Consider the following 25,068-nt stretch of genomic DNA (forward strand, 5'->3'; position numbering starts at 1 on the left):
GGAGAGCCACTTCTCATCTGGGCCCAAGCAGCTGCGATGAGAGAGGGCTGGAGTAGTAGTCCTCTCTACAACCTGCATATTGAACCCCTCATCCATGTAAATCATTGGTCTGGGGTGGAGTTATGTGAAGAAAACCAAAAATTGTGTTAAGGACCTGAACAAAGTTGCTAAATTTTCTAGCTGTCTTTTAAAAAAACACTCACTCTCACTCTGTTAAACCTTTCTGACCTTTCTGAAAAGACTGATATAGGTAAAAGAACAAATATCCCACCACAAACAAATTTTCCCAGCATGCCTCATGTACATAGCTCTGATTTAAAAACTGGCTATGTAGCTTGACAGCATTATTTGTGATCTGCCGTTCATCTGAATTCCTGAAAGCATTCCTCTTGGCAAACAGGGATGGTAAGAATGAAAAATACATTGAGATTATATTAGAAGAATGACTTTAAATACATAAGAAAAAGGAAGAGTGATGCTGCTAAAACCCGCCATACTTTAATATTTATATATTTCAACTCTTGGCAACATTTAAAATGCATGTAACCATTTTACATCTTAAGATCCATTATTCACTGTTGTTTATAAAACTAGATATATATTCCATAAGTAGAATTTAGTATATTTATAAATGAACAGTATATATGTTTAACAAAATAGAGTATATTTTACCCATAAACCAATAAGTTTTTCTCCACCCGAAAGCACTCTGTTCTTCCATATCCACTGGAGCGATCACAAGGCCTCCGGAGTTTTGGTTTATCATCTCCTTCACTCTCTGCTTCCGATAACTCAGCCAGCTCATCTTTTGTGGCACTGAAGGGTCTTGTTTGCTTCCTAATTCTTGGAGTATCAATAACGAGGCTGTTCTGAAAATTTTAACACACATTCTAAGACATGGGTACACATTTTCTTGAAGTACCTGACAAATTTTGAGGGGGCAATTTCTTATGAAATTCCATTAACTTTTACATAAAAATCCAAGAAATCATTAGCTATAAACCAATTATAGTATCTTATGCAAAAAAGTTACAAACTGGACGTAATATATTATTTACACTGCATATTGCCAGAGTAATTGGGAACCAGTTTCTTCCCTACGTTCTTTGCAATGCAAAGGAGACATAAAGCCATCTTAAAACTGACTACCTATGGATTCTTTCACCCTAACGGTAGTTTTAGGATTGTGCAGAACTGATATAATGGCTCTCTACCACACCCAACAGTGCCCATGGAATGGATGGTGACTAGCGTTCACTGTAAGCTAAGCACTTTGGCGGCTGCCCAGTTGATTAGAAGAGCACCCACAGCACCCCACAGTGGCCAAGGTGTGTTTCTGCAGTGGTGCACAAACATGCATGCCTTGGTGCATATAACAAAATTTATACCACCTGTGAACAGAAAAACTTAGAGGGAATTGTTGTTTGTTGCCAGTGGAAACAAAGCAGTCAGTCAGACTGCCTCTTGTCCTCCACCCCATTCTTGGATACTAAAATGGTCTACTGGGTGATATGAGAACCAGTTTTACATTAGAAAAGCCCTGAAACTGCCAACTAATGCACCAACTAAACAAAATTAAATTTAAAATAACAAGAGGGGTGATTAGTGTAGATGTTGGTTGAAAAAGTTTCATAAGTGCAGCAATGCTATCCTGAAAGGCCAAACATTGAAACTTGATAATTCAATCTGCAGAATTTTCAATTCACATAAGCAACACAATTGGGAGAAATACAACAAAAATCAGACCATTAAAAACCATTTACACAAAAGAAAATATTCACACCTAAAAATACTTACTCTCCCACTGATCGCATCTATATCTATTTCTGCCTTTTTTGCCCATTTTTGCCAAAAGTTAGGATCGTCTAACGAAATATCAGTCCTATTTCCGGATGCAACAAAACTAGCCTGCAATAAACAAAATCATATTCCATTAATGGTCTAAAACTGTAAGACTGAATTATTTTAAATATGCATCAAATTATTTTTAAACACTAAGCCCCACGTGTTTAATGTATTCATCAAAAAATCTTCAAAGTCCCATAAATTTATAGCAAAAAAAGTTTCCTACCTTTCATAACTGTTGTTATTCAAGATGTGTCCATTCCATTTTAGGTGTGCATGCACACGCACTCCCATGCAGCAGTATATTAGGCACCACCAGCCCTGCCCACTTTCAGCTCCTTCTTGCCACAAACTTCAACTGCAAGGCAGGAGGTCAGGAAATGGAGTGGACCTAAGCAGCTCATCTCAAAGAACAACAGCTACGAGAAGTAGGTAACTTTTTTTTTCTTGCTCAGGTACTTGCTCATGTTGATTACACTTAGGTGACTCACAAGCAGCATTTATGGACGGGGGCTGTGAGTTCACAGCTTAGTGGCGTGCAGTACTTTCCTGTCAGGTAAGCACACAGTGGCACACAAAGGTGTGGAGACAAGTGCAAGTGGCTGCTCTACATGTCCTGAATCAGCATATGGACCAGAAAGGCTGCAGAAAAGTCCTGCACCCTAATAAAATAGGCGGTGACTTAGTTGTAGCAGAAGCGAATGCAGGCCATGACCCAAGAAGAAATTCTTTGAGTGGATAAGGAGCAACCACTTATTCTGTTGGCCATCACAACAAACAATTGCGTCAACTTATAAAATGACCTGGATCTGTGCAAAAGTGACGGTGCTAGAGAATGGAGGAGAGGCATCAGCCACATGCCCATCCCCCATCCCGGGAAAGGGTAGAAACAACCTCTTTCCACTCCAGCTACCACATCTCCTTGCCTTGCTCCGCTACACCTCTTCTCCCAGCCAAGGCAGACTGGGGGACTACTGGGGCTGGCACCAGCAGCAGGAATCCAGGCTCCCATTCCCTGACACTCACCGGTAGCAACAGGGAAGGTGCAGCAAGGCACCTCTGCCTGCACTGCTCCATGCTCGCCAGCATGAAGCAGCGTGGCACAGCCAGAGAGCAGCTCAAGCTGGAGTCACCTATCTGTGCCTTCCATCCCTATTGCTGGTCTTAGCCAGTTCTCTCTCTCTCTCTCTCTCAGAGCTGCTCTTCCTCCAGCAGCAGCTTCCTGCTCTCAGGGCTAGAAGTATGGAGTGTGGGTAACCAGACTTCTTTTCCTCTCAGCACTGCTAATCGGACTGGACACTGCTAGGTCCCCTTTTCTGTCAGGGTTTGTGACTGAAGAAAACTGATACTTGAGCACCAACAGTGGGGCCAGAAAACTAGGGGAAGGGCCATCATTTTTTAAAATGGGAGGACTAAGCCTCAAGGGAACAGGAATTGGGGTGGGAAATCAAGAGGCAGAAATGGAAGAGAGGAGCTAGTGGACAGAGTCCTGTCTGCTGGGCTGTCCAGGTGGGCACACTTCAGCTGATCCCATCCCGCAGTTTCTAGCCTATAGTAGGTAGATTGGAAACCACAGGATCAGCTGGCTGTCCCCAGAGTACACATGCCAGAACACCACCTTCATTTCCAGGACACTGCCTGTGTGCAGAACCCTGAAATCGGTGCTCCCCAGTCATCCCTGACTCACACCTGACAGCAAAGTGACAGTGCCACAGGGACCCAGTGGCCCACCCGGCTTCTGACTCTTCCTCTGATGCTGCAGCCTCAGAGATGAAAAGCAGCTCTGTCCACTCTGCTCCTGGCTCTGCTCCACTCCAAGGCATCCAGTTCCTGACCCTAGGAGAGCAGGAAGTGACCATGGACCCTTTGTCAGGATCCTCTCCAAGCCCCACCAGACTGCCTGCATGCTAGTCAGTGGGTGGGTGGAGAGGAGCTCTCAGCCAGCAGCAAGCTGAGAAAGGAGCAAAATAGTCTGGGCAGGCAAAGGCGAGGTGAGAAGAAGTTCTAAGTCAGCCAGCCAGGAGCACAGGGGAGGGACCAGAGAGGTGCGAGAGGAGAGAGCCAGAGGGCTCCCCACTGTGCATGGGGAAATCACACTTTTGGTGCCATTGCAAATCTGTTATTGCTCTTCCTCTGATTATGCAGTTTTGGGAAAACTGGTAAGCAGATATCTTGATTCAATGAAACCAAGAGGACTTTGGGGAAAAAAGTTGGGTTTGGTCCAAGCTGGACTTTGTTCTTATAGAAGATAGTATTTGACAGTGTAACTTTACTGGACTTTAAAATGAACATGAGAACCATTATTATAACCACTTTCCTAAGTCTGTGTCAAATCTTGTGCCAAGTGTGCCAGTGAGGTGCCTAATGAAAGTGGTGATTCACAATGTGTTTATGCTGCTTATATGTTTATCATTTTTACATATGGAGTTATAAGTATTGGCTCTGAGCTTGTATTTGAAATGTTAGTTTCTGTGAGACTGCAACAGAAGGCATGGCACCAGGTAAAGCAGCACTTGACTCTAATGTACATCTGAAGAATTTGGATTGGAGTCATCCACATGTGTGGATGTGCAGTCTGGGAGACTGCCAATTGCAGAATGCTAAAAAAAGGACATGGCCTGGTGACCTGCTCACGGACGTACTCCCACACAAGGGAGAACAATGGATTTTCTCTCCACATGGACAAGGGTATAAAGCGGACCATGAATTTTCTCCATTTTGTCTTCAGTCTTCAATCAAACTAATCATTTCAGGAGCATCTCTGCTATCAACTGAGCCTGGAAGGATTGCTGACCCATTCTAACAAATGATGTACTCCAGAGACTTTTAAGACAGCAGCTTATTCCATCTGCTGCAGCCTGCATCAAAAGCTTTGTGATTTGTTTATGTAATTTAATTGCTTTAACAATTTTTTCTCTCAACCTACTCTTTCTTTTTATTAATAAACCTTTAGATTTTAGATTCTAAAGGATTGGCACAGCATGCTCTTTGGGTAAAATCTTAAGGGGCTCATTGACCTGGAAATGTGGCTGGTCCTTTTGGATAGGAAGAACCTGAATGGAGTTGGTGAGACTGGATGAGATAATCTCTCCATTTGTGTAAAACAGGGTTACTGGTTGTGGCACAAGGGAAACTGGAGTGTCTGAGGGAACTGCTTGTATGACCTCTTGCTGGCCAGAGTGGCAACAGGAGTGCTCTTTGTTACTGGTTTGGTGTATCTTATAGTGGAGAACCATCAGTCTTGGGCTGTAAGTAGTCTGTTTTAAGCAATTTGCCCTGGTTTGGCTCTCTCAGCTGTGTCCAGAGAAACCTCTTATACTACAGGCAGTTTGGAGCTGAGTGTCCAACTCAAGCATGGTGGGCTGCTGTCACCACAACTATGAATACAACCTCCCAAGATAGCAGGAGGAAACAACACGAAGCCATAGGATCAAAGGGAGAACCTGTGAACTCCAACACCACCAAGTTCAAGTCCCATGGTGTGACGGGATTCCTGATGTGTGGGTAAAGATGCTCCAAGGTCCTTAAAGAATCTGGTCGTGATTCCTTGAGCGAGGACCAACCTGCCCTCAAAAAGTGGGTGGAAGGCCAAACTGGCCACTAAACAGACCTGGATTGATGATAACCTTTGGGGATTAAGGTATAAGGTTATTAAGAATAAGCTGTAGAGGCACTTCAGCCAAACACTGCTGCTCCTCTGTATTCAATCACACAGCTGCCAAGCCATCAGATGCAGAGCCAGATTGGGAGGCAACAAACTGTCATTGCATTGGGACAACAGGTCCAATCTGAGGGGCAGAGGGAATGTTGTCATCAGTAATAGAGCCAGCAGAGTGCTGAACTACTGCTGACGCTAAGAGGATGATCCATGACCTTTCCTGTTTGATGTTTGTGAGGAACCTGGGAAGTAATGGCAGAAGGGCAGACAGTAGGGATGCCAACAATGGAAGCAGAAAAGTTTCCAAGGTGGATGCTTTGTCCATGCCCCAAAGAGAGCAGAAGACTTGGTATTTCCTGTTCTGCCTAGACCTGAACAGATCCACCTAGAAACAGACCACCTCCAGATGAAAAGACCAATCCATGAGATAAGAACCTGCTGAGGCAGTCCACCAGAGTGTTCTTAGTCCTTGGAAAGTGAGTGGCAATGAAATATATGCTATGCTACAGAGAGAAATCCCAGAGCCACAAGGCCTCCTGGCATAGGGTAGACGACCTGCCTGTTGATATAGAAGATGATGGCTGTATTGTTCATCAACAACTGGACGACCCAATCTTGACTCTGAGGCGGAAAGTCTTGGCAGGCCAGATAATTCACCCTGTTCCCTGACTTAGATTCTGGCCTGGGACAGAAAGTAAGTTCTATCTGAAGACCCCACCCCCTCAACTGATATATTGCACTTTTTGGGTATGACTGCAAAAGCTTTTACACATACAAGACTTATCCTTCCTGTGGCTCTCTCCCAGACACTTGAGACAACTGTCACGTGGACCACTGATGGGCATTTGCCTGCTGCATGTTGAACACAACTTGCAGCCAGGCGAGTTTAGCATCCACAGCCTGGGGCAAAATCCCAGCCAGAACTCTAACAAACAACTATACTTAACAACTAATTACTAACACTACCATCAAATTATTTACAAGACAAGGAAAGGTGCTCCAGGTAACCACCAGGAGCTGGCAGAAAGAACTGAAAGGGCACACAGCTAGCACCTAATATTCTGCTGCATGGGATGCTGACCACTTCAGGGGGTACAATGGCTGACCCTGTGGATACCCCTAAAGAAAACATTTCTGTCAACAGTGCATGTGGGTGAACACACATGTAAAATGGAATCGACATACGCAAACATTTGAAGAAGAAGTTAAGCCACCAGCTAACAAAAAGAAGAGATTCTTATAAAACCATCACGACCTCTATCAACGTGGTATTCACTCAAAGCACTTTAAGCAAGTATATCTTCACTATTAAGGGATTAGAGGTCGCGCAAAATATAAACACTTGCAAAGTGTGTTTCAGGTTCATTATTGATTTGTGTTCTAAAAACACTGCTATAACATGTACATGCTAACTCTGAGCTTGCAGAATTAAAAGGGGTTTTTTCTGTTTAGAAGATACTCCCACTTCCTCAGAGAGTTCAGAAAATTCAACTCATCATGGCAGAACAGTAGCAGCAAAAATATTCCCATATACAGAAAAGTGATGGATAGTTTCTTTTTTATAAAGTTCCTGGCTCCACTCCCTTTGCAGGAAAATTTGAGTTATGCAGGGGTTGCAGGAACAACCCCAGGGTAACTCCAGGGTTTACTGTATTAGACCCCCCGCCTGCCCTGCAGACCTCATCCTTGCCCAGGTTTTAACTGCCCCCTCCCCAAAGTCCAAAACTGCCTCCAGCCTTAAACCCGCCAAGCAGCCACAAACCTCCTACAGCCTTAGACCCCACCCCCAGCACCAACAAGCCACCCCCAGGCTTAGATCTCCACAGCAGCCCCTAACTACCCCAAGGCTTATACCCCCCAGCAGCTCCAAACTGCCTCAGCTTCACACGCCCCCCAGCAGCCCCTAACTACCCCAAGGCTTATACCCCCCAGCAGCTCCAAACTGCCTCAGCTTCACACGCCCCCCAGCAGCCCCAAACCACTCCCAGCATTAGACGCTCCCTGCAGCCCCAAACTTCCCCCAGTCTTAGGCCCTCCCCACCCCCCCCTGCATCCCTCAACAGCCCCAGACTTAGACACTCCTCCTCCCCCACTCAGCCTCTTCACCAGGGCTGCTAGGTTGGGTGGCTCCCCGAGCCCTCCTGCTTCCAGCCATTAACTCAAGTGTTAAGGTTTCAGCACCTAGGCATAAGGTAATTGCTGTCCCTAGTAATACAGATAGCTGCCATCTTTAGCACTTAGCGCTACTGACAGATATCCACGTGGGGCAGCAGTGTTAAGAAACTGCAAATGGCTTCTTTAACAGCCACATGCAGCTGGCGACCTTTAACAAATCTAATGGGACTCATGTTTGGGTCCCGACCCATAGGTCGGGAATCCCTGCTCTACATACATTCACCACATCCTATTTCTAGTGCCAAACAATTCAAATACATCACAAAAGTACTTAAACTCAATTAGTTTGCCAAGTTACAAGCTCTTGGAACGAACTGGAGACTTTTACATGCATTTTAATGGGAATTTGGTGTCACTCTCATGAGTTTTCACCTACGAGCAGAAATTTGGGAACCAACTGTGCTCATATAGCAAGGGATGAGTGTATACAAAATCACCTAAGACCCTGATTTTACATTTAGCTCCATCTGGGCACAGGTTTCACTTAAATGGAGCCCACAATAGGATCAGGAGTTAAAGCTTTATATTTGTATGTAAAGCAAATGACTCAGTAGAGTTTGTAATGTACCAATTTTATAAAAAGCCTCCATGGCTATAACTCCACACTCATCCCTCAATATATCACGTTAAACTTCAGAGGAGACCTGGAACGGAGCACTAAACCTAGGTGATCCTAGGTAGTCTTTGCAGCTTTTTAATTTCTACGACTAATTAAGAAGAACAGAAAAGAGAAGTTACTCACTGTAGTAACGAAGGTTCTTCGAGATGTGTCCCCGTGGGTGCTCCACAATAGGTGTCGGGCTCGCCCGGCGCCGCAGATCAGAAATCTTCCAGCAGTTTCTCCTGGATCGCACATGCGCCGGCAAGCGCCGCTCCCTTGTGTGTCCCCGGCCACGTGCGCGATCCGGTCCCCGCCAGTTCCTTGACCAACCGCCTCGGATGCTCCTGAAACACACTACACAGAGATCCGAAGAGGGGAGGATGGGCGGGTGGTGGAGCACCCACGGGGACACATCTCGAAGAACCATCGTTACTACGGTGAGTAACTTCTCTTTCTTCATCGAGTGTCCCCGTGGGTGCTCCACAATAGGTGACTACCCAGCAGTAACCCAAGAAAGGAGGTGGGTAAATCGGTTTACATGCAGCTTGCCCCCGAAAGGACTGCTGTTGAGAGGTGGGTATCCTCTTGGAATACCCGATGTAGGGCATAATGCTTGGCGAAGGTGTCATAGGATGACGGGGTCGCCGCTCTACAGATGTCCTTCAACACGATGCCCTTGAAGAAGGCTGTTGACGCCGCCACCGCCCTGATGGAGTGAGCCCTGGGAGGGGCCAGCACAGGAGTCTTTCGAAGCTCGTAGCATATTTTCATACAGGACACAATTTGCTTCGAGATTCTCTGTGAAGAGAGACCTTCTCCTTTTGACCCGGGAGCGAGAGAGACTAGAAGCCTATCCGTTTTCCGGAAGGACTTAGTTCTGTCTGCGTAGAAGGCCAACGCCCTCCTCACATCCAAGAGATGCAGGCGTGCCTCCTTGCTGGAGCTGTGAGGCTTCGGGTAAAACTACTGGTTCGTTAAGATGGAACTCTGAAGAAACTTTTGGAACAAAGGCTGAGTGCAGCCGTAAGGTTACCGCGTCCTTTGAGAACACCGTGCAGGGCGGCGTGGCCATAACTGCTGCGAGCTCACTCACCCTGCGAGCTGACGTAATTGCAAGGAGGAAGGTTGTTTTTATTGTAAGGAGACGTAGGGGAACCGTGGCTAATGGTTCAAAAGGTGGACCAGTGAGCATGCTGAGCACCAAGTCCAGGTTCCATGATGGCGGAAGTGGTTTCCGAGGGGGGTACAGGTTTACCAACCCCTTCAAGAACCTGGTAACGATAGGATGGGCAAATAGCGTGGGCCCCTCCTCTGTAGGCCGAAAGGCTGATACAGCGGCGAGGTGGACTTTTAACGAGGATAAGGAAAGTCCGCCCCTCTTGAGGTCCAATAAGTATTCAAGTATTATTGGTATAGGAACATCAAGGGGAGTTAACTGCTTGGCGGAACACCAGGCTGTGAATCGAGTCCATTTCTGCTTATAAGTCTTCCTGGTGGAGGTCCTTCGGCTACTTTCCAGGACTTGTTGTACTCCCTCCGTACATGTACTTTCTAAGGAGCTGAGCCATGGATTAGCCATGCTTGTAGGCGCAGACTCTGAGGGTTCAGGTGCACTATGGACCCCTGGGCCTGCATGAGTAGGTCCGGTGCCACCGGTAGAGGGAGAGGTGGGCGATCCGACATGCACAGAAGTAAGGGAAATCATTGCTGCCGATCCCACGTTGGGACTACTAGTATCATGCGAGCTCTCTCCCTTCTGGCTTTCTGCAAGACCTTGTGGATAAGCGCTGTGGGGGGGAACGCGTAAAGTAGGAGGCCCTTCCATGGAATCATGAATGCGTCCCCCAGGGACCCCCGCCCCACTCCTGCCCTGGAGCAGTACTGGGGACACTTCTTGTTGTGCTGTGTGGCAAACAGATCGATCTGGGGAAACCCCCATGTATGAAAGATCGGTCGTAGCAGATCGGAGCGGATCTGCCATTCGTGCGTGAGTGCGAAGCGCCTGCTCAGCTGATCTGCTTTCACGTTGTGAGCGCCCGGCAAGTACGAGGCTTTCAACGTAATGTTGTTGGCGATGCACCAGTTCCACAGTCGGACTGCTTCCGCACATAGGGCACGGGATCGAGCTCCTCCTTGTCGATTTATGTAAAACATAATGGAGGTATTGTCTGTATTGATCCCAGCTACTTTGCCATATATGTGGTCTCGGAAATGCTTGCAGGCGTTGAACCCTGCTCTGAGCTCCACTATGTTTATGTGCAGTGACTGTTCCGCAGGGGACCATAGCCCTTGCATCACCTTGTCGCCGATGTGCACTCCCCACCCTATGTGGGAGGCGTTGGTAGTAAGAAAAATAGAAATTTGTGGTTGGTGAAAGGGTACCTTTGCTAGCAGGTTCTTGGGGTTTACCCACCACGCCAGGGATCTGCGCACCTCTGTCGTGGGTGACACCACCCTGTGAACAGTGTGGGATGCCGGTTTGTAGATGCTCGCCAGCCAATGCTGTAGGCTTCACATGTGCAATCTGGCATTCTGTACCACAAATGTTGCTGCCGCCATATGGCCCAGCAGCTGTAAGCACGTTAAGAGCGGCACCGTGGGGCTGTATGTAATGACTTGCACCAGCAAACTGATGGCACGAAAGCGGGCGTCGGGTAGGTACACCCTTGCTGTGATAGAGTTTATGCGTGCCCCTATGAACTCTATGTCTTGTGTGGGGTCGGTCTTTGACTTCGCGAGGTTGATGACTAGGCCCAGCGAAGAAAATGTGTCTGCTGTGATGCATATCATGCGTAGGACCTCTGCCTTCGAGGTCCCTTTCAATAGGCAGTCGTCCAGGTATGGAAATATGAATACCCTCTGCCTGTGCAGGTAGGCTGACACCACTGCCAAGGTTTTGGCAAAGACTCTGGAGGCCGAGGAGAGGCCGAACGGAAGAACCCTGTGCTGGAAGTGTTCCTTGCCGACCATGAAGTAGAGGAAGCGCCTGTGTGCCGGGTGGATCGTTATATGAAAGTAAGCATCTTGTAAGTCGAGGGCTGCAAACCTATCTCCATCGTCCAGTGCCGTGAGTATGGAGGCGACTGTAATCATCTGAAAACGTTGCTCGTGCAAGTAGCGGTTGAGGCCCTGAAGATCTAAGATGGGCCTCCAGCCTCCTGTTTTCTTCTCTGTGAGGAAGTAGCATGAATAAAACCCCTTCCCCTGGAATTGTTCCAGCACTCTTTCCACTGCCCCTATGAACATAAGGTGGTTCACCTCCTGTTTGAGCCTCGCCTCATTGGTAGCGTCCCGGAGGTGGGGCCCGGAGGGAGGCTTCATCAGTGGGAGTGACTGGAAGGGGATCGCGTAACCCGTGGCTATGATCTCCAGCACCTGTTTGTCTGCGGTGATCTTTTGCCATTGGGAGTGAAACAGTCTGAGGCGATGATGGAACATGAGATGAGAGTGGCATTGCGCGATGGTAGTGATAGTGCAGCCCTCGACATGCCTGTCAAACTTGTTGGCTTTGGGCCTGTCCCGAGGGTGTACGGCTTTGTTGGGAACGTCGCCTGGGAGTTCTGTGCTGTTGCTGCTGTTGATGTCACCCTTGGTTGTAGCCCCGTTGATACTGTGCACGCTGTGGTTGGTACGGGTAGCGTCTTTGCTGAGGGAAGTATTTTTAATTCCTATATGGAGGGGTATAAATACCCAGGGTTCTAAGCGTAGCTCTCGAGTCCTTACTGGAGTGGAGGACCGAGTCAGCTGAGTCTGCAAACAGCTTTTGCGTATCAAAGGGAAGATCCATGATCTTCGCCTGTAGATCCCTCGGGATGCCCGATGTCTGGAGCCAGGATTCTCTACGCATGACCACTGCTGTAGCCGTTGAGCGTGCTGCCGTATCTGCCACATCCAGGGCGATCTGGACTCCCGTCCTCGAAGCTGCGTAGCCCTCTTGCACAATTGCCTTTAACACTGGCTTCTTATCTTCCAGAAGTGAATCCATGAGAGCAGTAAGCTTGGAGTAATTATCAAAGTTATGGTTCGCTGGGTGTGCCGCATAATTTGCCATTCTCAATAGCAGGGTGGAAGAGGAATGTACCTTCCTGCCGAACAGCTCTAACTTCTTGGCATCTTGGTCCGATCCCCCCAGTTTGTACTGAGAAGTCTTTGACCTCTGCTGGGACGATTCAACCACCAATGAGTTCAGTTGTGGGTGACTGAAGAGGAACTCCATGCCCTTTGCCGGGACGAAGTACTTCTTATCCGCTCTCTTGTTCATAGGCGGAATGGAGGCTGGAGTCCGCCATATGGTAGTGGCTGACTCCAGAATGGCTTCGTCCAGCAGGATAGCAACTTTGGATGAAGCCGGGGGTCTCAAATTTTTCAGGAGTTTGTGATGTTTCTCCTGAACTTCTGCCGTCTGAATGCCTTGTGTGAAAGCCACCCTTTTAAAACAGCTCCTGAAACTGTTTAAGGTCATCCGGGGGAGCGACATCCCCGGGGGCCATGGCCTCATCTGGGGAGGATGAGGAGGAACCACTAGGGTAAACCTCCCTCGAACTCTCAGGTTCCTGCGGCCGATGGTACACCTGTTCGCTGGAGGATTGCGAAGGAAAGTCTCGGGGTTCTAAAATTAACTCCCCTTGAGATAACTGAGTTTTCATCCCTGAACAGGAGTGCCCACGGGAGTGCTGGACAGCCGGTGGGGACCTGCCCCTGGGCGTAGGCCTGGGGTGTCTGTGTCCAGCATGATAAGAACGACCATGGCAGCACGGGCACGGGTCCGGGGACGGAGACCTGGACCACTCTCGGGGTGTGTACCCCCGATGCCTGGGAGAGAGAGACCTCCGCGATGACACAGATAGCAGTGACACTGGTTTGTGATAGTACTCCAGCAGATCCAAGCCCAGAAAGGGTGAAGGTGGCCCAAGCCATGGTGACATTGGTTGGAGGAACGGAGAAGGAGGTTGTGGATAGGCCAGTGGAGACTCAGGCCTTCTGGGCGGCGTGTGCAGCACAGGGAGAAGGCTTGTTGTCAGCAGCAGTGTAGCCCTGTCCGGAGAAGGGCTGCGGTGCCGGGCTTTTGCTTTAGCCTTTCCCCTCCCCTGTGGGGCTGCCACCGCCCCTCCTGCGCCGGGGATCTCAGCCCTGCTGTCGGCGCCGCGCTCAGCCTGCTCAACTGCGGTGCCGCATGGATAATGATGTCCAGTGCCTGCGGGCTCCGTGCCTGTTGGCCCTGTACCGTTGGTACCGCGGGGGTCGGTGCTGCCTGTGGTGGTGCCGCCGGTTCCGGCGCTTGCCTTGCTGACGCTCTAGGCGCCGCGCGTGCCGGCTGTTTCGTAATCGGAGGCTCAGCCTCTGCCATGTGCGCTGCCGCGGTGCCGCTTGCCTGAGTATGTGGCTGGGGGCTGTGTGCTCCGCCTGTCCCGCTCGCTGAAACCGCCGGCAGGGATCGAGCTGGGGAGAGCTTCCTCCGTTTTTGCACTGAGGGGGTGAGAGAAGCTGCCTTCCTCTTGTGGAACCCAGAGGGCCCTTCTGATTGCCTCTCCGGCACGTCTGGCTGGAGGGCCTTATCAAACAAGAGCACTTTAAGACGCATTTCTCTGTCCTTCCTGGCCCTGGCTGTGAGCTTAGCACAGTGGGAACACTTCTGGGTAACGTATGATTCCCCCAGGCAGCAGATGCATTCACTATGCCCATCGGAGGCCGGCATAGCTTCACGGCAGGACTCACACTTTTTAAAGCCTGAAGAAGCCATCGCGGTGAGTCTTTTACTGTTAATAGGGTACTTAGCACCTAGTCCGTGCCTGTTTCCCCAAATTGCGGACACCCGCCTGCAGGCAGTGGGCGGCCTACTGGCCTTCACGTCCACTCTTCTCCGCTCCTCCCTCTCTCTCTCATTATTTTTTTTTTTTTTATATTCTCTTTGTCCTCTCTCTTTTTTTTTTTTTTTTTTTTTTTTTTTTGAAAAAGAAACAACAGTCTACACCTAAAAACACTGTCTAATCTGACTCTGGCCGTAGCCTGAGCAGATTCCGTCTGCAGCCAATGGCAGTTGAGAAGGAACTGGTAGGGACCGGATCGTGCACGTGGCCGGGGACACGCAAGGGAGCGGCGCGCGCCGGCACATGTGCGATCCAGGAGAAACTGCTGGAAGATTTCCGATCTGCGGCGCCGGGTGAGCCCAACACCTATTGTGGAGCACCCATGGGGACGCTCGATGAAAAAGAAGAACTTTCTGAAGAGGTAACTCTCCTCCTACTCCACCTCCCTCCCCCAACTCTTAAGGATTTCATTTTACACACAGGTTTCGTTTACATTAATACTTAAAGGGAATGTTCTGATTTCCAATGCCATATCACTTAATTAGGGGGTGAGAAGGCAATTTAATGCCAGACGCAGACAGATAAGTAACTCTGGTATGAGAAGGTAAATTAAGTATAGAGAAGTTACTCACTTGTGTAGTAACGATGGTTCTTCGAGATGTGTCCCCATGGGTGCTCCACAGTAGGTGTCGGGCTCGCCCCGGCGCCGCAGATCAAAAACGTCTAGCAGTGGCCGTCAGGTCGCGCATGCGCCGATGTGTGCCACTCCCTGTGCACTCTCGGTCACGTGAGCGACCCGGTCCCCGCCAGTTCCTTGACCAACTGCCCCGGATGCTCCTGAAAAACACCAGACAGAGATCCGAAGTGGGGAGGATGGGTGGGTGGTAGAGCACCCACGGGGACACATCTCGAAGAACCATCGTTACTACACAAGTGAGTAACTTCTTTCTTCTTCAAGTGGTCCCCGTGGGTGCTCCACAGTAGGTGACTACCCAGCAGTGATCCCAAGTAAGGAGGTGGGTAATCGATTCATGTGCAGCTTGCCCATGAGAGGACTGCTGTTGACGGACGTGTATTCTCCTCGAACACCCGGTGCATGGCATAATGCTTGGTGAAGGTGTCGTAAGAGGACCAAGTCGCCGCTCTGCAGATGTCTTTCAATGGGATTCCTTTGAAGAAGGCCTTTGACGCCGCCATCGCTCTGGTGGAGTGAGCCTTGGGAGGAGCTAGCAGAGGGGTCTCATGGAGCTCATAACACAGTCTTATGCAGGATACAATGTGATTCGAAATCCTCTGGGAAGATAGGCCTTCCCCTTTCGACCTGGGTGCGATAGACACCAGGAGTCTGTCCATTTTCTGGAAGGACTTAGTTCTGTCTATGTAAAAAGGCCAATGCCCTCCTCACGTCTAGCAGGTGCAGCCGCGCCTCCTTGCTAGAGCTGTGAGGCTTTGGGTAAAACGACGGTAATACTATTGGTTCGTTAATGTGGAACTCCGAGGAAACTTTTGGAACGAAGGCTGGGTGTAATCATAAGGTCACTGCTTCCTTTGAGAATACTGTGCAGGGCGGCATTGCCATTATTGCTGCGAGTTCGCTCACCCTGCGGGCTGACGTAATCGCAAGAAGGAAGGTCGTTTTCACGGTAGGTAGTCGGAGGGGTACCATGGCCAATGGTTCCAAGGGCAGTCCCGACAGCATGTGGAGTACCAAGCCAGACTCCATGACGGCGGTAATGGTTTCCAAGGAGGGTACAGATTTGCCAACCCCTTTAGGAACCTTGTGACGACAGGATGGGCGAATATGGTTGGCCCTTCCTCTTTGTGTTGAAACACTGATATAGCTGCGAGATGGACCTTTAGTGAGAGTCTGTCTCATTTCAGCTCCAGCAGGTAGTCTAGAATTACAGTTATAGAGATGTCCAGAGGAGCTAACTGCCTAGAAGAGCACCAGGAGGTAAATTGCGTCCACTTCTGCTCATAAGTCCTTCTGGTGGAGATCCTTCGACTGCACTCCAAGACTTGTTTCACTCCCTCCGAACATGTGCTCTCTAAGGCGCTGAGCCATGGACTAGCCATGCCTGTAGGCGGAGCCCGAGGATGTGGGTGCACTATGGACCCCTGAGCCTGCGTGAGTAGGTCTGGCACTACTGGTAGGGGCAGTGGTGGGCGGCATGACATGCGCAGAAGCAGGGGAAACCACTGTTGTTGGTCCCACGTTGGGACTATGAGTATCATGTGTGCTCTCTCCCTTCTGGCTTTCTCTAGAACCTTGTGGATGAGTGTCATGGGAGGGAACGCATAGAGTAGAGGGCCCTTCCATGAGATCATGAAGGCGTCCCCCAAGGACCCCGTCCTATGCCTGCTCTGGAGCAGTACTGAGGGCATTTCTTGGTGTGTTGGGTGGCAAACAATCGACTTGGGGAAACCCCCATTTGTGAAATATGTGTCGGAGCAGGTCGGAGCGGATCTGCCACTTGTGCATGAACGCAAAGCGACTGCTTAGTTGGTCCGCCTTCACATTGTGGACACTGGGTAAGTATGAGGCTTTCAGTGTTATCTTGTTGGCAATGCACCACTTCCACAACCGGACTGCTTCTGCACATAACACTCGGGATCGGGCCCCTCCTTGTCGATTGATGTAAAACATGGTGGAGGTGTTGTCGGTATTGATCCCAACGACTTTGCCGTGCAGGTATTTGTGAAAACGTCTGCACGCATTGAACACTGCTCTGAGCTCTAGTATGTTTATGTGCAGTGTCTGTTCCGCGGGGTACCATAGTCCTTGGGTTAACTTTGCTGCCAATGTGCGCTCCCCATCCTATGTGGGAGGTGCCTGTTGTAAGAGAAAACGCGATTTGTGGCTGGTGGAAGGGCACCCCTACTAGCAAGTTCTTGGGATCTGCCCACCATGCCAGCGATTTTCGCACCTCCGTCGTGGGCGATACTACCCTGTGGATGGTATGGACTATTGGTCTGTAAACACTCGCCAACCAATGCTGCAGGCTTCACATATGTAGCCTGGCATTCTGTACCATGAACATGGCGGCCGCCATGTGCCCCAACAGTTGCAGACGTGTTAGGATTGGCACCGTGGGGCTGTACATCATAACTTGTACCAGGGATTTGATGGTGCGGAAACAGGCATCGGGTAGGTATACTCTTGATGTAATAGAGTCTATGCGCGCCTCTATGAATTCTATATCTTGTGTGGGCTCGGTCTTTGACTTTGCAAGGTTGATAACCAGGCCCTACGAGGTGAATGCATTCGTGGTGACGTGTATCATGTGTAGGACCTCTGCTTTCGAGACCCCTTTTAGTAGGCAGTCGTCCAGATACGGAAAAATGAACACACCCTGCCTGTGTAGGTACGCTGATACTACCACCAGGGTTTTGGTAAAAACTCTGGGCGCCGAAGAGAGACCGAACAGAAGAACTCTGTATTGAAAATGCTCCTCGCCAACTTTGAAGCAGAGGAAAACGTCTGTGTGCTGGGCGGATCGTTATATTAAAATAAGCGTCCCGTAAGTCGAAGGCTGCAAACCAATCTCCATCATCCAGTGCCGTAATTATGGAGGCAATTGTAGTCATCCTGAAGCGCTGTTTGCGCAAATACCAGTTGAGGGCCCATAAGTCCAAAACTGGCCTCCAGCCTCCTGTTTCCTTCCATGTTAGGAAGTATAGTGAGTAGAAACCTTTCCCTTGGAATTGTTCCGGTACTCTCTCCACCGCCCCTATAAACATGAGATGATCTACCTCCTGTTTCAGCCTGGTCTCGTGAGAAAGGTTCGTGCGGGAAGACTGGGTGGGAGGTTTCGGTGGCGGGAGTGACTGGAAGGGGATCGTGTAACCCGTGGCTATGATTTCCCGTACCCATTTGTCTGTTGTGATGTTTTGCCATTGAGAATAAAATGGTTTGAGGCAGTGATGGAACACGTGTTGAGAGTGGCATTGAGAGATGGTCTTGACAGTGCAGTCCTCGACATACCCGTCAAACTTGCTGTCTTAGGGCTTGCCCCGAGGTTGCGCGACTTTGTTGGGGACGTCACCTGGGGGCCCTATACTGCTGCTGCTGTTGGTGGCGCCCTTGGTCGTAGCTTTGTTGATATTGTGCACGCTGTGGTTGATAGGCGTAGTGCCTTTGCCGGGGGTAGAACTTTTTCCTCCTCTATGGGGAGGTATATATACCCAAGGTCCTAAGTGTGGCCCTCGAGTCCTTGCTGGAGTGTAGGACCGAGTCGGTTGATTCTGCAAATAACTTTTGCTTATCAAGTGGAAGGTCCACGATTTTTGTTTGTAGATCTCTGGGAATGCCGGACATCTGGAGCCAGGATTCCCTGCGCATTACCACTGCTGTGGCTGTTGAGTGTGCCACTGTGTCTGCCACATCCAGGGCGCTCTGAACTCCTGTTCGCGAGGCTGTGTAGCCCTCCTGGACGATCGCCTTCAGCACTGGTTTCTTGTCCTCTGGGAGGAAGTCCATACGAGGGGTCAGTCTGGAGTAATTGTCGAAATTGTGGTTTGACAGGTGTGCCGCATAGTTTGCCATTCTTAGTAATGAGGTAGAGGAGGAGGAGACCTTTTTGCCAAACAGGTCTAATTTCCTCACATCTTTGTCTGACCCTCCTGATTTATACTGGGGTGTCTAAACAGGAATTCCATTCCTTTGGCTGGAACAAAGTATTTCTTATCCGCCTTTTTATTTGTAGGCGGGATGGAGGCCAGAATCTGCCATATGTTGGTGGCTGATTCCATAATGGCTTCGTCTAGCAGAAAGGTGATTCTGGATGAAGCCGGGGGTCTCAGATTCTTCAGGAGTTTATGATGCTTCTCCTGCACCTCCGCTATTTGAATGTCCTGTGTGAGTGCTACTCTTTTGAACAGCTCCTGGAATTGCTTAAGGTCGTCCGGGGGGGGAGAGGTCCCTGGGGGCACTCGCCTCATCTGGGGAGGACGAGGAGGCGCCGCTACGATATACCCCCTGTAACTCCTCTGATTCTTGAGTTTGCTGATATACCTGCTCTTTTGTGGATTGTGAAGGAAGGTCCCGGGACTCTGGACCAATGTCTGTCTGGGAAAGCTGTGTTCCTCTCACAGAGCGAGATTGTATGAGGGGGTGTTGGCAGGGTATGGGTGGGGATCTGCCCCGGATCTGGACCCCCAATGCTGGTGTTCAGTATGATAAGGACGGCCATGACAAACACAGGCAAGGGCCCAGTGATGGAGATGTGGAACACGATCGGAATGTGTACATATGATGTCTGGAAGAGCGTGATCTCCGTGACGATGTTGATAACAGCGGAGATGATCTGTGACAGTATTCATAAGGGTCCATGCTGGAAAATGGTGAGGATTGTCTGAGCCAAGGCGATGGTGGCTGGAGGAACGGGGAGGGAGGTCTGAAGCAGGCTGTTGGAGTGGCTGCCCGGCGCGGTTTGTGTATCTTGGGGGGGGGGGGGGCCTAGGTGATAACGGCAGCGCAATGACGTCCGGAGCCGGACTACAGTGCCGGGTTTTGGCCTTTGCCTTCCCCTGCCCCTGCAGAGCAGGCACCGCCCCCACCGGAGCCGGGGACCTTGGCGCCGCTGTCGGTGCTGCTATGTGCGGTGCTGCGCGGGTAGCTTCCTCCGGCACCATTTGGTCCTGTGCCGGGTGCCCCTCCTCCAGTGCCATCGGTGCCGCGTCAGTCGGCTCTGCCAATTCCAGCGCTTGCCGCGTTGACACCTGCAGCACCCTCGGTGCCGACTGCTGAGCAGTCGGAGGCCCAGGCACAATCCTGTGTGCTGTTGCATCCCCGCTATGAGCAGCCAGTGGGTCAGGGCCCTGTGTTCCGCTCGTCCTGCTCGCTGGTGTTACTGGCAAGGATCGAGCTGGGGAGAGCTTCCTTTTCTTTTGCACAGAGGTGGTTAGGGAAAACTGCCTTCCTCATGTGCGACCCTGAGGGCCCCTCTTTCTGGGGCTTCTCCGGTGGTTCAGGTTGGAGGGCCTTAACAAATAAGATCATTTTTAGTCTCATTTCCGAGTAACGTGGGTCTCCCCAAGAATGCACTCGCTATGCCCATCTGAGGCAGGCATGGTCTTGCGGCATGACTCACACTCCTTAAAGCTCTGCGAAGACATCTCTGCCAAGGCTTGTAAGTCTTCAAATGTTAATAGGGTACTTAACGGCTAATGAAGTCTGTAGCCAGATAACGTTCACAGCCTTCAGGGGTAGCGGACCGCCTAAGGCAGCCGCCTCTGTCCGCTCTTCTCCCCTTCGTTCCTCTCTTCTTCTTTTTTTTTTTTTAAATTGTATATCGCACTAAACAGTTTCAACAGTCATAAAACAACTAACAAGTAACAACTAATAACTATTAACAGGTTTTTTTTTTGTCTCAGGCGTTGGAGCCAGAGCGAATTCCGTCTGCAGCCTCTGGCAGTTGAGAAGGAACTGGCGGGGACCGGGTCGTGCACATGACTGAGAGCGCGCGAGGGAGTGGCCGCATGCGCGACCCGACAGACACTGCTAGAAGTTTCCAATCTGCGGCGCCGGGGCGAGCCTGACACCTACTGTGGAGCACCCACGGGGATCACTCGAAGAAGAAAAAATACTTATTTGGTTATTCTCCTAAAGAAGATAAGCCTCTTGAGTCTTCTCTCCTAAGACTAGCTTTCACAAGAGAAACCTAACTCCACAATAATTAAATGGACCTTCAGTCAACAGATATAACTGCAAGTTTATATTGAGAGACAAAGTTGTTTTTCTGTCCTGCTCCCTCTTTTTCATTTTTTTTATTTCGGCCACTTCTGTCTGCTGTAGTGAGTGTTAGATATTAATGGCCCTACCAAGTTTGACAAATTTTACAACTTCACAAAATTCACATAATTTACATTCATTCCTGCAATCAAACACGTTTCTCTTGAAAATAATTTTACAGCATTTTAACAAAGTAGTTTAGATAAACACTTTTAGAAGTAGCAATAAAACAGCTCAAGCATGGCCTTTGCCAATAACCAAATGCAGCATATATTCTTCTTTCTATCTCAAATGTAAAAGCAGTCTCTAAGTACCAATAAGAAATTAGTACGGAAGTATTCTCAATTCTATCCTTCTCCCACAGTCTCATTTTCTTTTCTGACTTTTATAGCTCTTCACTTCCTCTCCTATAAAACTATCCTTCCTCTTGCTTATATGTGCTTTATGCTTGCAATGACAATGTCTTAGTTTATGTGCTTAGTGTATGAATAAAGGAAAGTAAAACAAACATTCTCAGTATCTATATGTCTTCTATAACAAAAAATACTGGTCCTGATTTTTTAAGTAACACCAGAAGTACATACCTATTGTTTTTCCACCACTTTGTCACATACATTTGAGCACACAATTTGCTCCATGTATACCATGCCAATCAGAATTTTTTCTATACGCACTTATCTGTATATGTTTTTATCTCGTGAGAGAAGCATGAAAACTCTCCCTTGGGGTACATATATAAAAGGCAAAGCATACGGAAGTGCAAAAGAACAGCTGCAATATGGGCCTCTGTTAAAAAAACAGTCCCAAGAAATTCTTCATTAATGCAAAGTTCTGCGAATTTCACATTCTTAATCGAAGAAACAATAAGAGATCTCTTATATAAAAGGCAGAGTAGCATGAAATGGAAAACAATTTGCTTCTATGATACCTTGGCAAATGTTGAACCTCTTCCTTCTGATTCAATTGTGATAGTTTTTGTACGGCGCTGCAAGATTTGGTCTATGTCTTCCTCACAGAATTTAGAGCCCTCATCCTCTTCATCCATAATAGCACCATAGGCACCTCTACGAAGCAGATCTTCTATTTCTTTTTTGGAAAGCTGTTGGATCTGTACAAATAAATGAAGGTGTTTTTATTTTAATTTGTTGAAAACACTAATGAAAAATTCACAAAAGCCCTACCCCTTTTCCCCAATGCAACTGGAAGCTTGCTCAAATCCATGCCAGCTGTGGCTTAACAAAAGAGCAGCTAATACTACCAACCACAACCTAAACGGTAAAGCTCTGCCTATCAATTTATTGATTCATGAAGCTCCTATTAGTGATCTTAAAAAGTATCACCAGCACTCAGACCATACATAGAGGTCAAAAGGTCAAATTTTGGCACTCCACCTCAGAAAGTTTGCTGACCCCTGACGTAGAAGCATAATATTTTAATGATTCTACAGACTGAACCTCTCTAATTTAGTACCTTCGGGACCTGGCTGGTGAGGAACCAGAGATTTTGCCAAGCCATAAGAAGTCAATATTGCCCAGCAGCATTACCAACACTTCACTGCTTACTGGCCTCCTACAAGACACTTAGGGGTAAAGTACAGCTAAATGACATCAAATAACACTGAGAACCAGGACTGGTAACTGTAAACAGAATTTATGGGGCAGAGAACAACTTGGTCAGACCCATATATGGACATTTGGTTAACTAAAATCATTCCACACCATGGATGTTGGCAAATCAGAGTACTGGACTAGAAAGGTTCAACCTTCATGGTTTGGCATAATCCGTACAAATAAAATGAAACAACGACTATATATTTAAAAAATATGGCAAGCCAAATATTTATACTTTCAGATACATCATCAAGGAAATGATCTATCCCAAAGATTAAAAAGGAAAGATGACGTATGCCTGCACAAGAGTTCAGAGCAAATTTATGCTAAGCGTTTGAACATATTTCCACATATTCATCTTCACCTTCATTAAGAAGCATCACATAGCTATCTACACAATTAAAAATAACTTAAGGAAAGAGTTAAAATTAATTAAGTTGTTCCTTGCAATTACAAAAGTATCTTTAAAAATTCTGACCAAGAGCAAACAAATAAAATCTACATACACCACCAACACTATTTTCTCTTCCACTCATGCTCTGTAAAACAGCTTTATCCAGACCCAATTTCAGACTTGCTCTGTCAAACATCTCTCTCTCATAAGAGTTTCGGGTTATCAGTCTGTAGACCTTAACTGCTTTGTTCTGACCAATTCTGTGACAACGGGCTTGCGCCTTTGAAAGAGGAACAAAAACAACATTAGGTTACATCTGAGAAGTAAGATATACTCCCATTTCTCAGAAATCTCCTGTTTGTTAATCTAACAAGTCAATGTTTTTAAGTGGGAGCTGTAAAAATAAAGAGGTTTGAAAAGTTAGAAGTAGCCTTGAAAAGACAGATTAGTAGGCAGAACGCAAGTAAAGTTGTCTAAATTGTATCGTATTTATCTCATAAATTAATCCTAACTATACGTATTTTTTCACAATACTGATATATCCACAACAGTCTAGTCATATGCTAGACAAAAAGTTACTTGAGGATTTCTGTGATTTTGATTTTAATTCATTTTAGTTAAATTTGATCCATTCTCTAGGTGATCTTACAACTGAAACGTTTTTGTGCCACTTTAAGCTAAATGTTTCTAGTTTCAATTTTAATAAATTACTTCTAGTTTTTGTAAGTGATTAGAAATCTCTGCATCTTTGCATTATTCCTTTATCTATTTTTAAAACAAAGTCATCCTTCTCCCCCCATGTCCTTAATGAATAATCTCAGGTTTCTGAATTTGAACATATTTTATTATTTCAAATCTCTCTATGCATTTCCTACAATCCCTTCTATATACTAACTAGTCCTCTTGATGCAATCTTCAATTATTCTTTATGATATGCACACAGTACACCCGGAAATACATGCCAAATCTCAGCCATAATCTAGAGAGCACCATGTAACTAAGGAGACACTTTCTTCACCATTCTCAGTTTCAATACTTGTAATAATTCCATGATGGTATCCTACTTCCTCACCTCAATAATACTTCACATACATAGTTAGCTTTTTTCTATAACTTACACTAAGGAATTTTTCTCAAGTGATCATGAATACCCACTAGATTTCCACTATGATTTTTGGTAGAGTTGCTGAAAGCCATTTCCATTTACTCTTTCACTGAAGTAACTGAACCTTAGCGTGAGCACAGAATCTTCTCTAGTTCTCCTTTTATAAATCCAGAGCAGCTTCACTAACGTTCATTCAACTAAATCAGTATATGAAAGAATAAAATCTGTCCTCATTGTCTTCTGTGACATTCTCAAAACCTTGAGTTTTATAGTCTCACTCATAGTTTACCTGTGTTACGCATTATATATTGCAAATTTATTCAGTTTAAGACATAACTTTCAAATGAATACAGATGTTCATTTTTACCCTTTTTGTGGGAGAAACAGGAAAAATTAAAGGAGGAAGCTTTACAAAATTTTCATTTGTAAACTAAATCCTTAAAATGTGAGTTAAGCGCAACCCAAAATCCTGCTCCCCCCGACCCCAGCTCAACCCCCTCCCCTCCCTCCCTGGTGCAGCCTGGCTCAAAGCCCCTGCAGCCAACCTTACTACCCCCACCCCGATTCAAATCCCACCCCACCTCCCCCCGCATGTGGCTCCAGCTCTACTCCACTCCGCAGGCTCCTCAGGAGCCCTAACACACCCCAGGCTTAGCCCCCCACCCCCTCTCATGGCCCCAACTCACCAGCAGGCTTAGCCCTCCCCAACAGCCCTCACCCCCACCCCAACTTACTTTTGAAAAGGAGCCCCAGGTGCTCCTGCTGCTTCCCTGGCTGCAGAACGTGTGTTCCGCTGGGGAAAAAGCCACCCCCTGACTTACACAAAATTTGAATTATGCTAGGGCGTGTGGGAGTGCAACCCTCACATAACTCGGACTACTGTACTTGTACTTTCATACCATTACGGAAATGTGGATGAAAAAACATAGCTGTGATTATCAAAGAGCCCAGCCAAATACAGTTAATCTTCTACTTGTATACTGCAATCCTATCACAATAAAGTTCTGTTATTTATACACTTCATTACTGAAGTATACAGCATGGTATATTTCTTTGCTGATAAATGCTTTCTAACGTATTTTTCCTCTGTGAAAATTTCATCAAAAAGTAAACAAGTTACAACAATCTAAGTTCAAAAGT

At 47.7% G+C, this 25,068-nt stretch overlaps 1 protein-coding gene across 14 annotated transcripts in view; it reads right to left on the bottom strand.

Moving 5' to 3' along the window:
- The window catches only part of CHD9 (chromodomain helicase DNA binding protein 9), a 312,438-nt gene that overhangs the window by 91,088 nt on the left and 196,282 nt on the right, over nt 1-25,068 (bottom strand). For all 14 annotated transcript variants that reach the window (XM_075008394.1, XM_075008399.1, XM_075008398.1 and 11 more), the window contains 4 exons: nt 22,936-23,103; nt 21,748-21,927; nt 1,798-1,908; nt 673-869 (listed from right to left, as the gene is read on the bottom strand). In XM_075008394.1, the coding sequence (XP_074864495.1) occupies nt 673-869; nt 1,798-1,908; nt 21,748-21,927; nt 22,936-23,103 (656 nt within the window). The remainder of the gene's footprint in view (nt 1-672; nt 870-1,797; nt 1,909-21,747; nt 21,928-22,935; nt 23,104-25,068) is intronic.

This window comes from Carettochelys insculpta, chromosome 14 (genome assembly GCF_033958435.1).
Source record: "Carettochelys insculpta isolate YL-2023 chromosome 14, ASM3395843v1, whole genome shotgun sequence".
Lineage (NCBI taxonomy): Eukaryota > Metazoa > Chordata > Testudines > Carettochelyidae > Carettochelys > Carettochelys insculpta.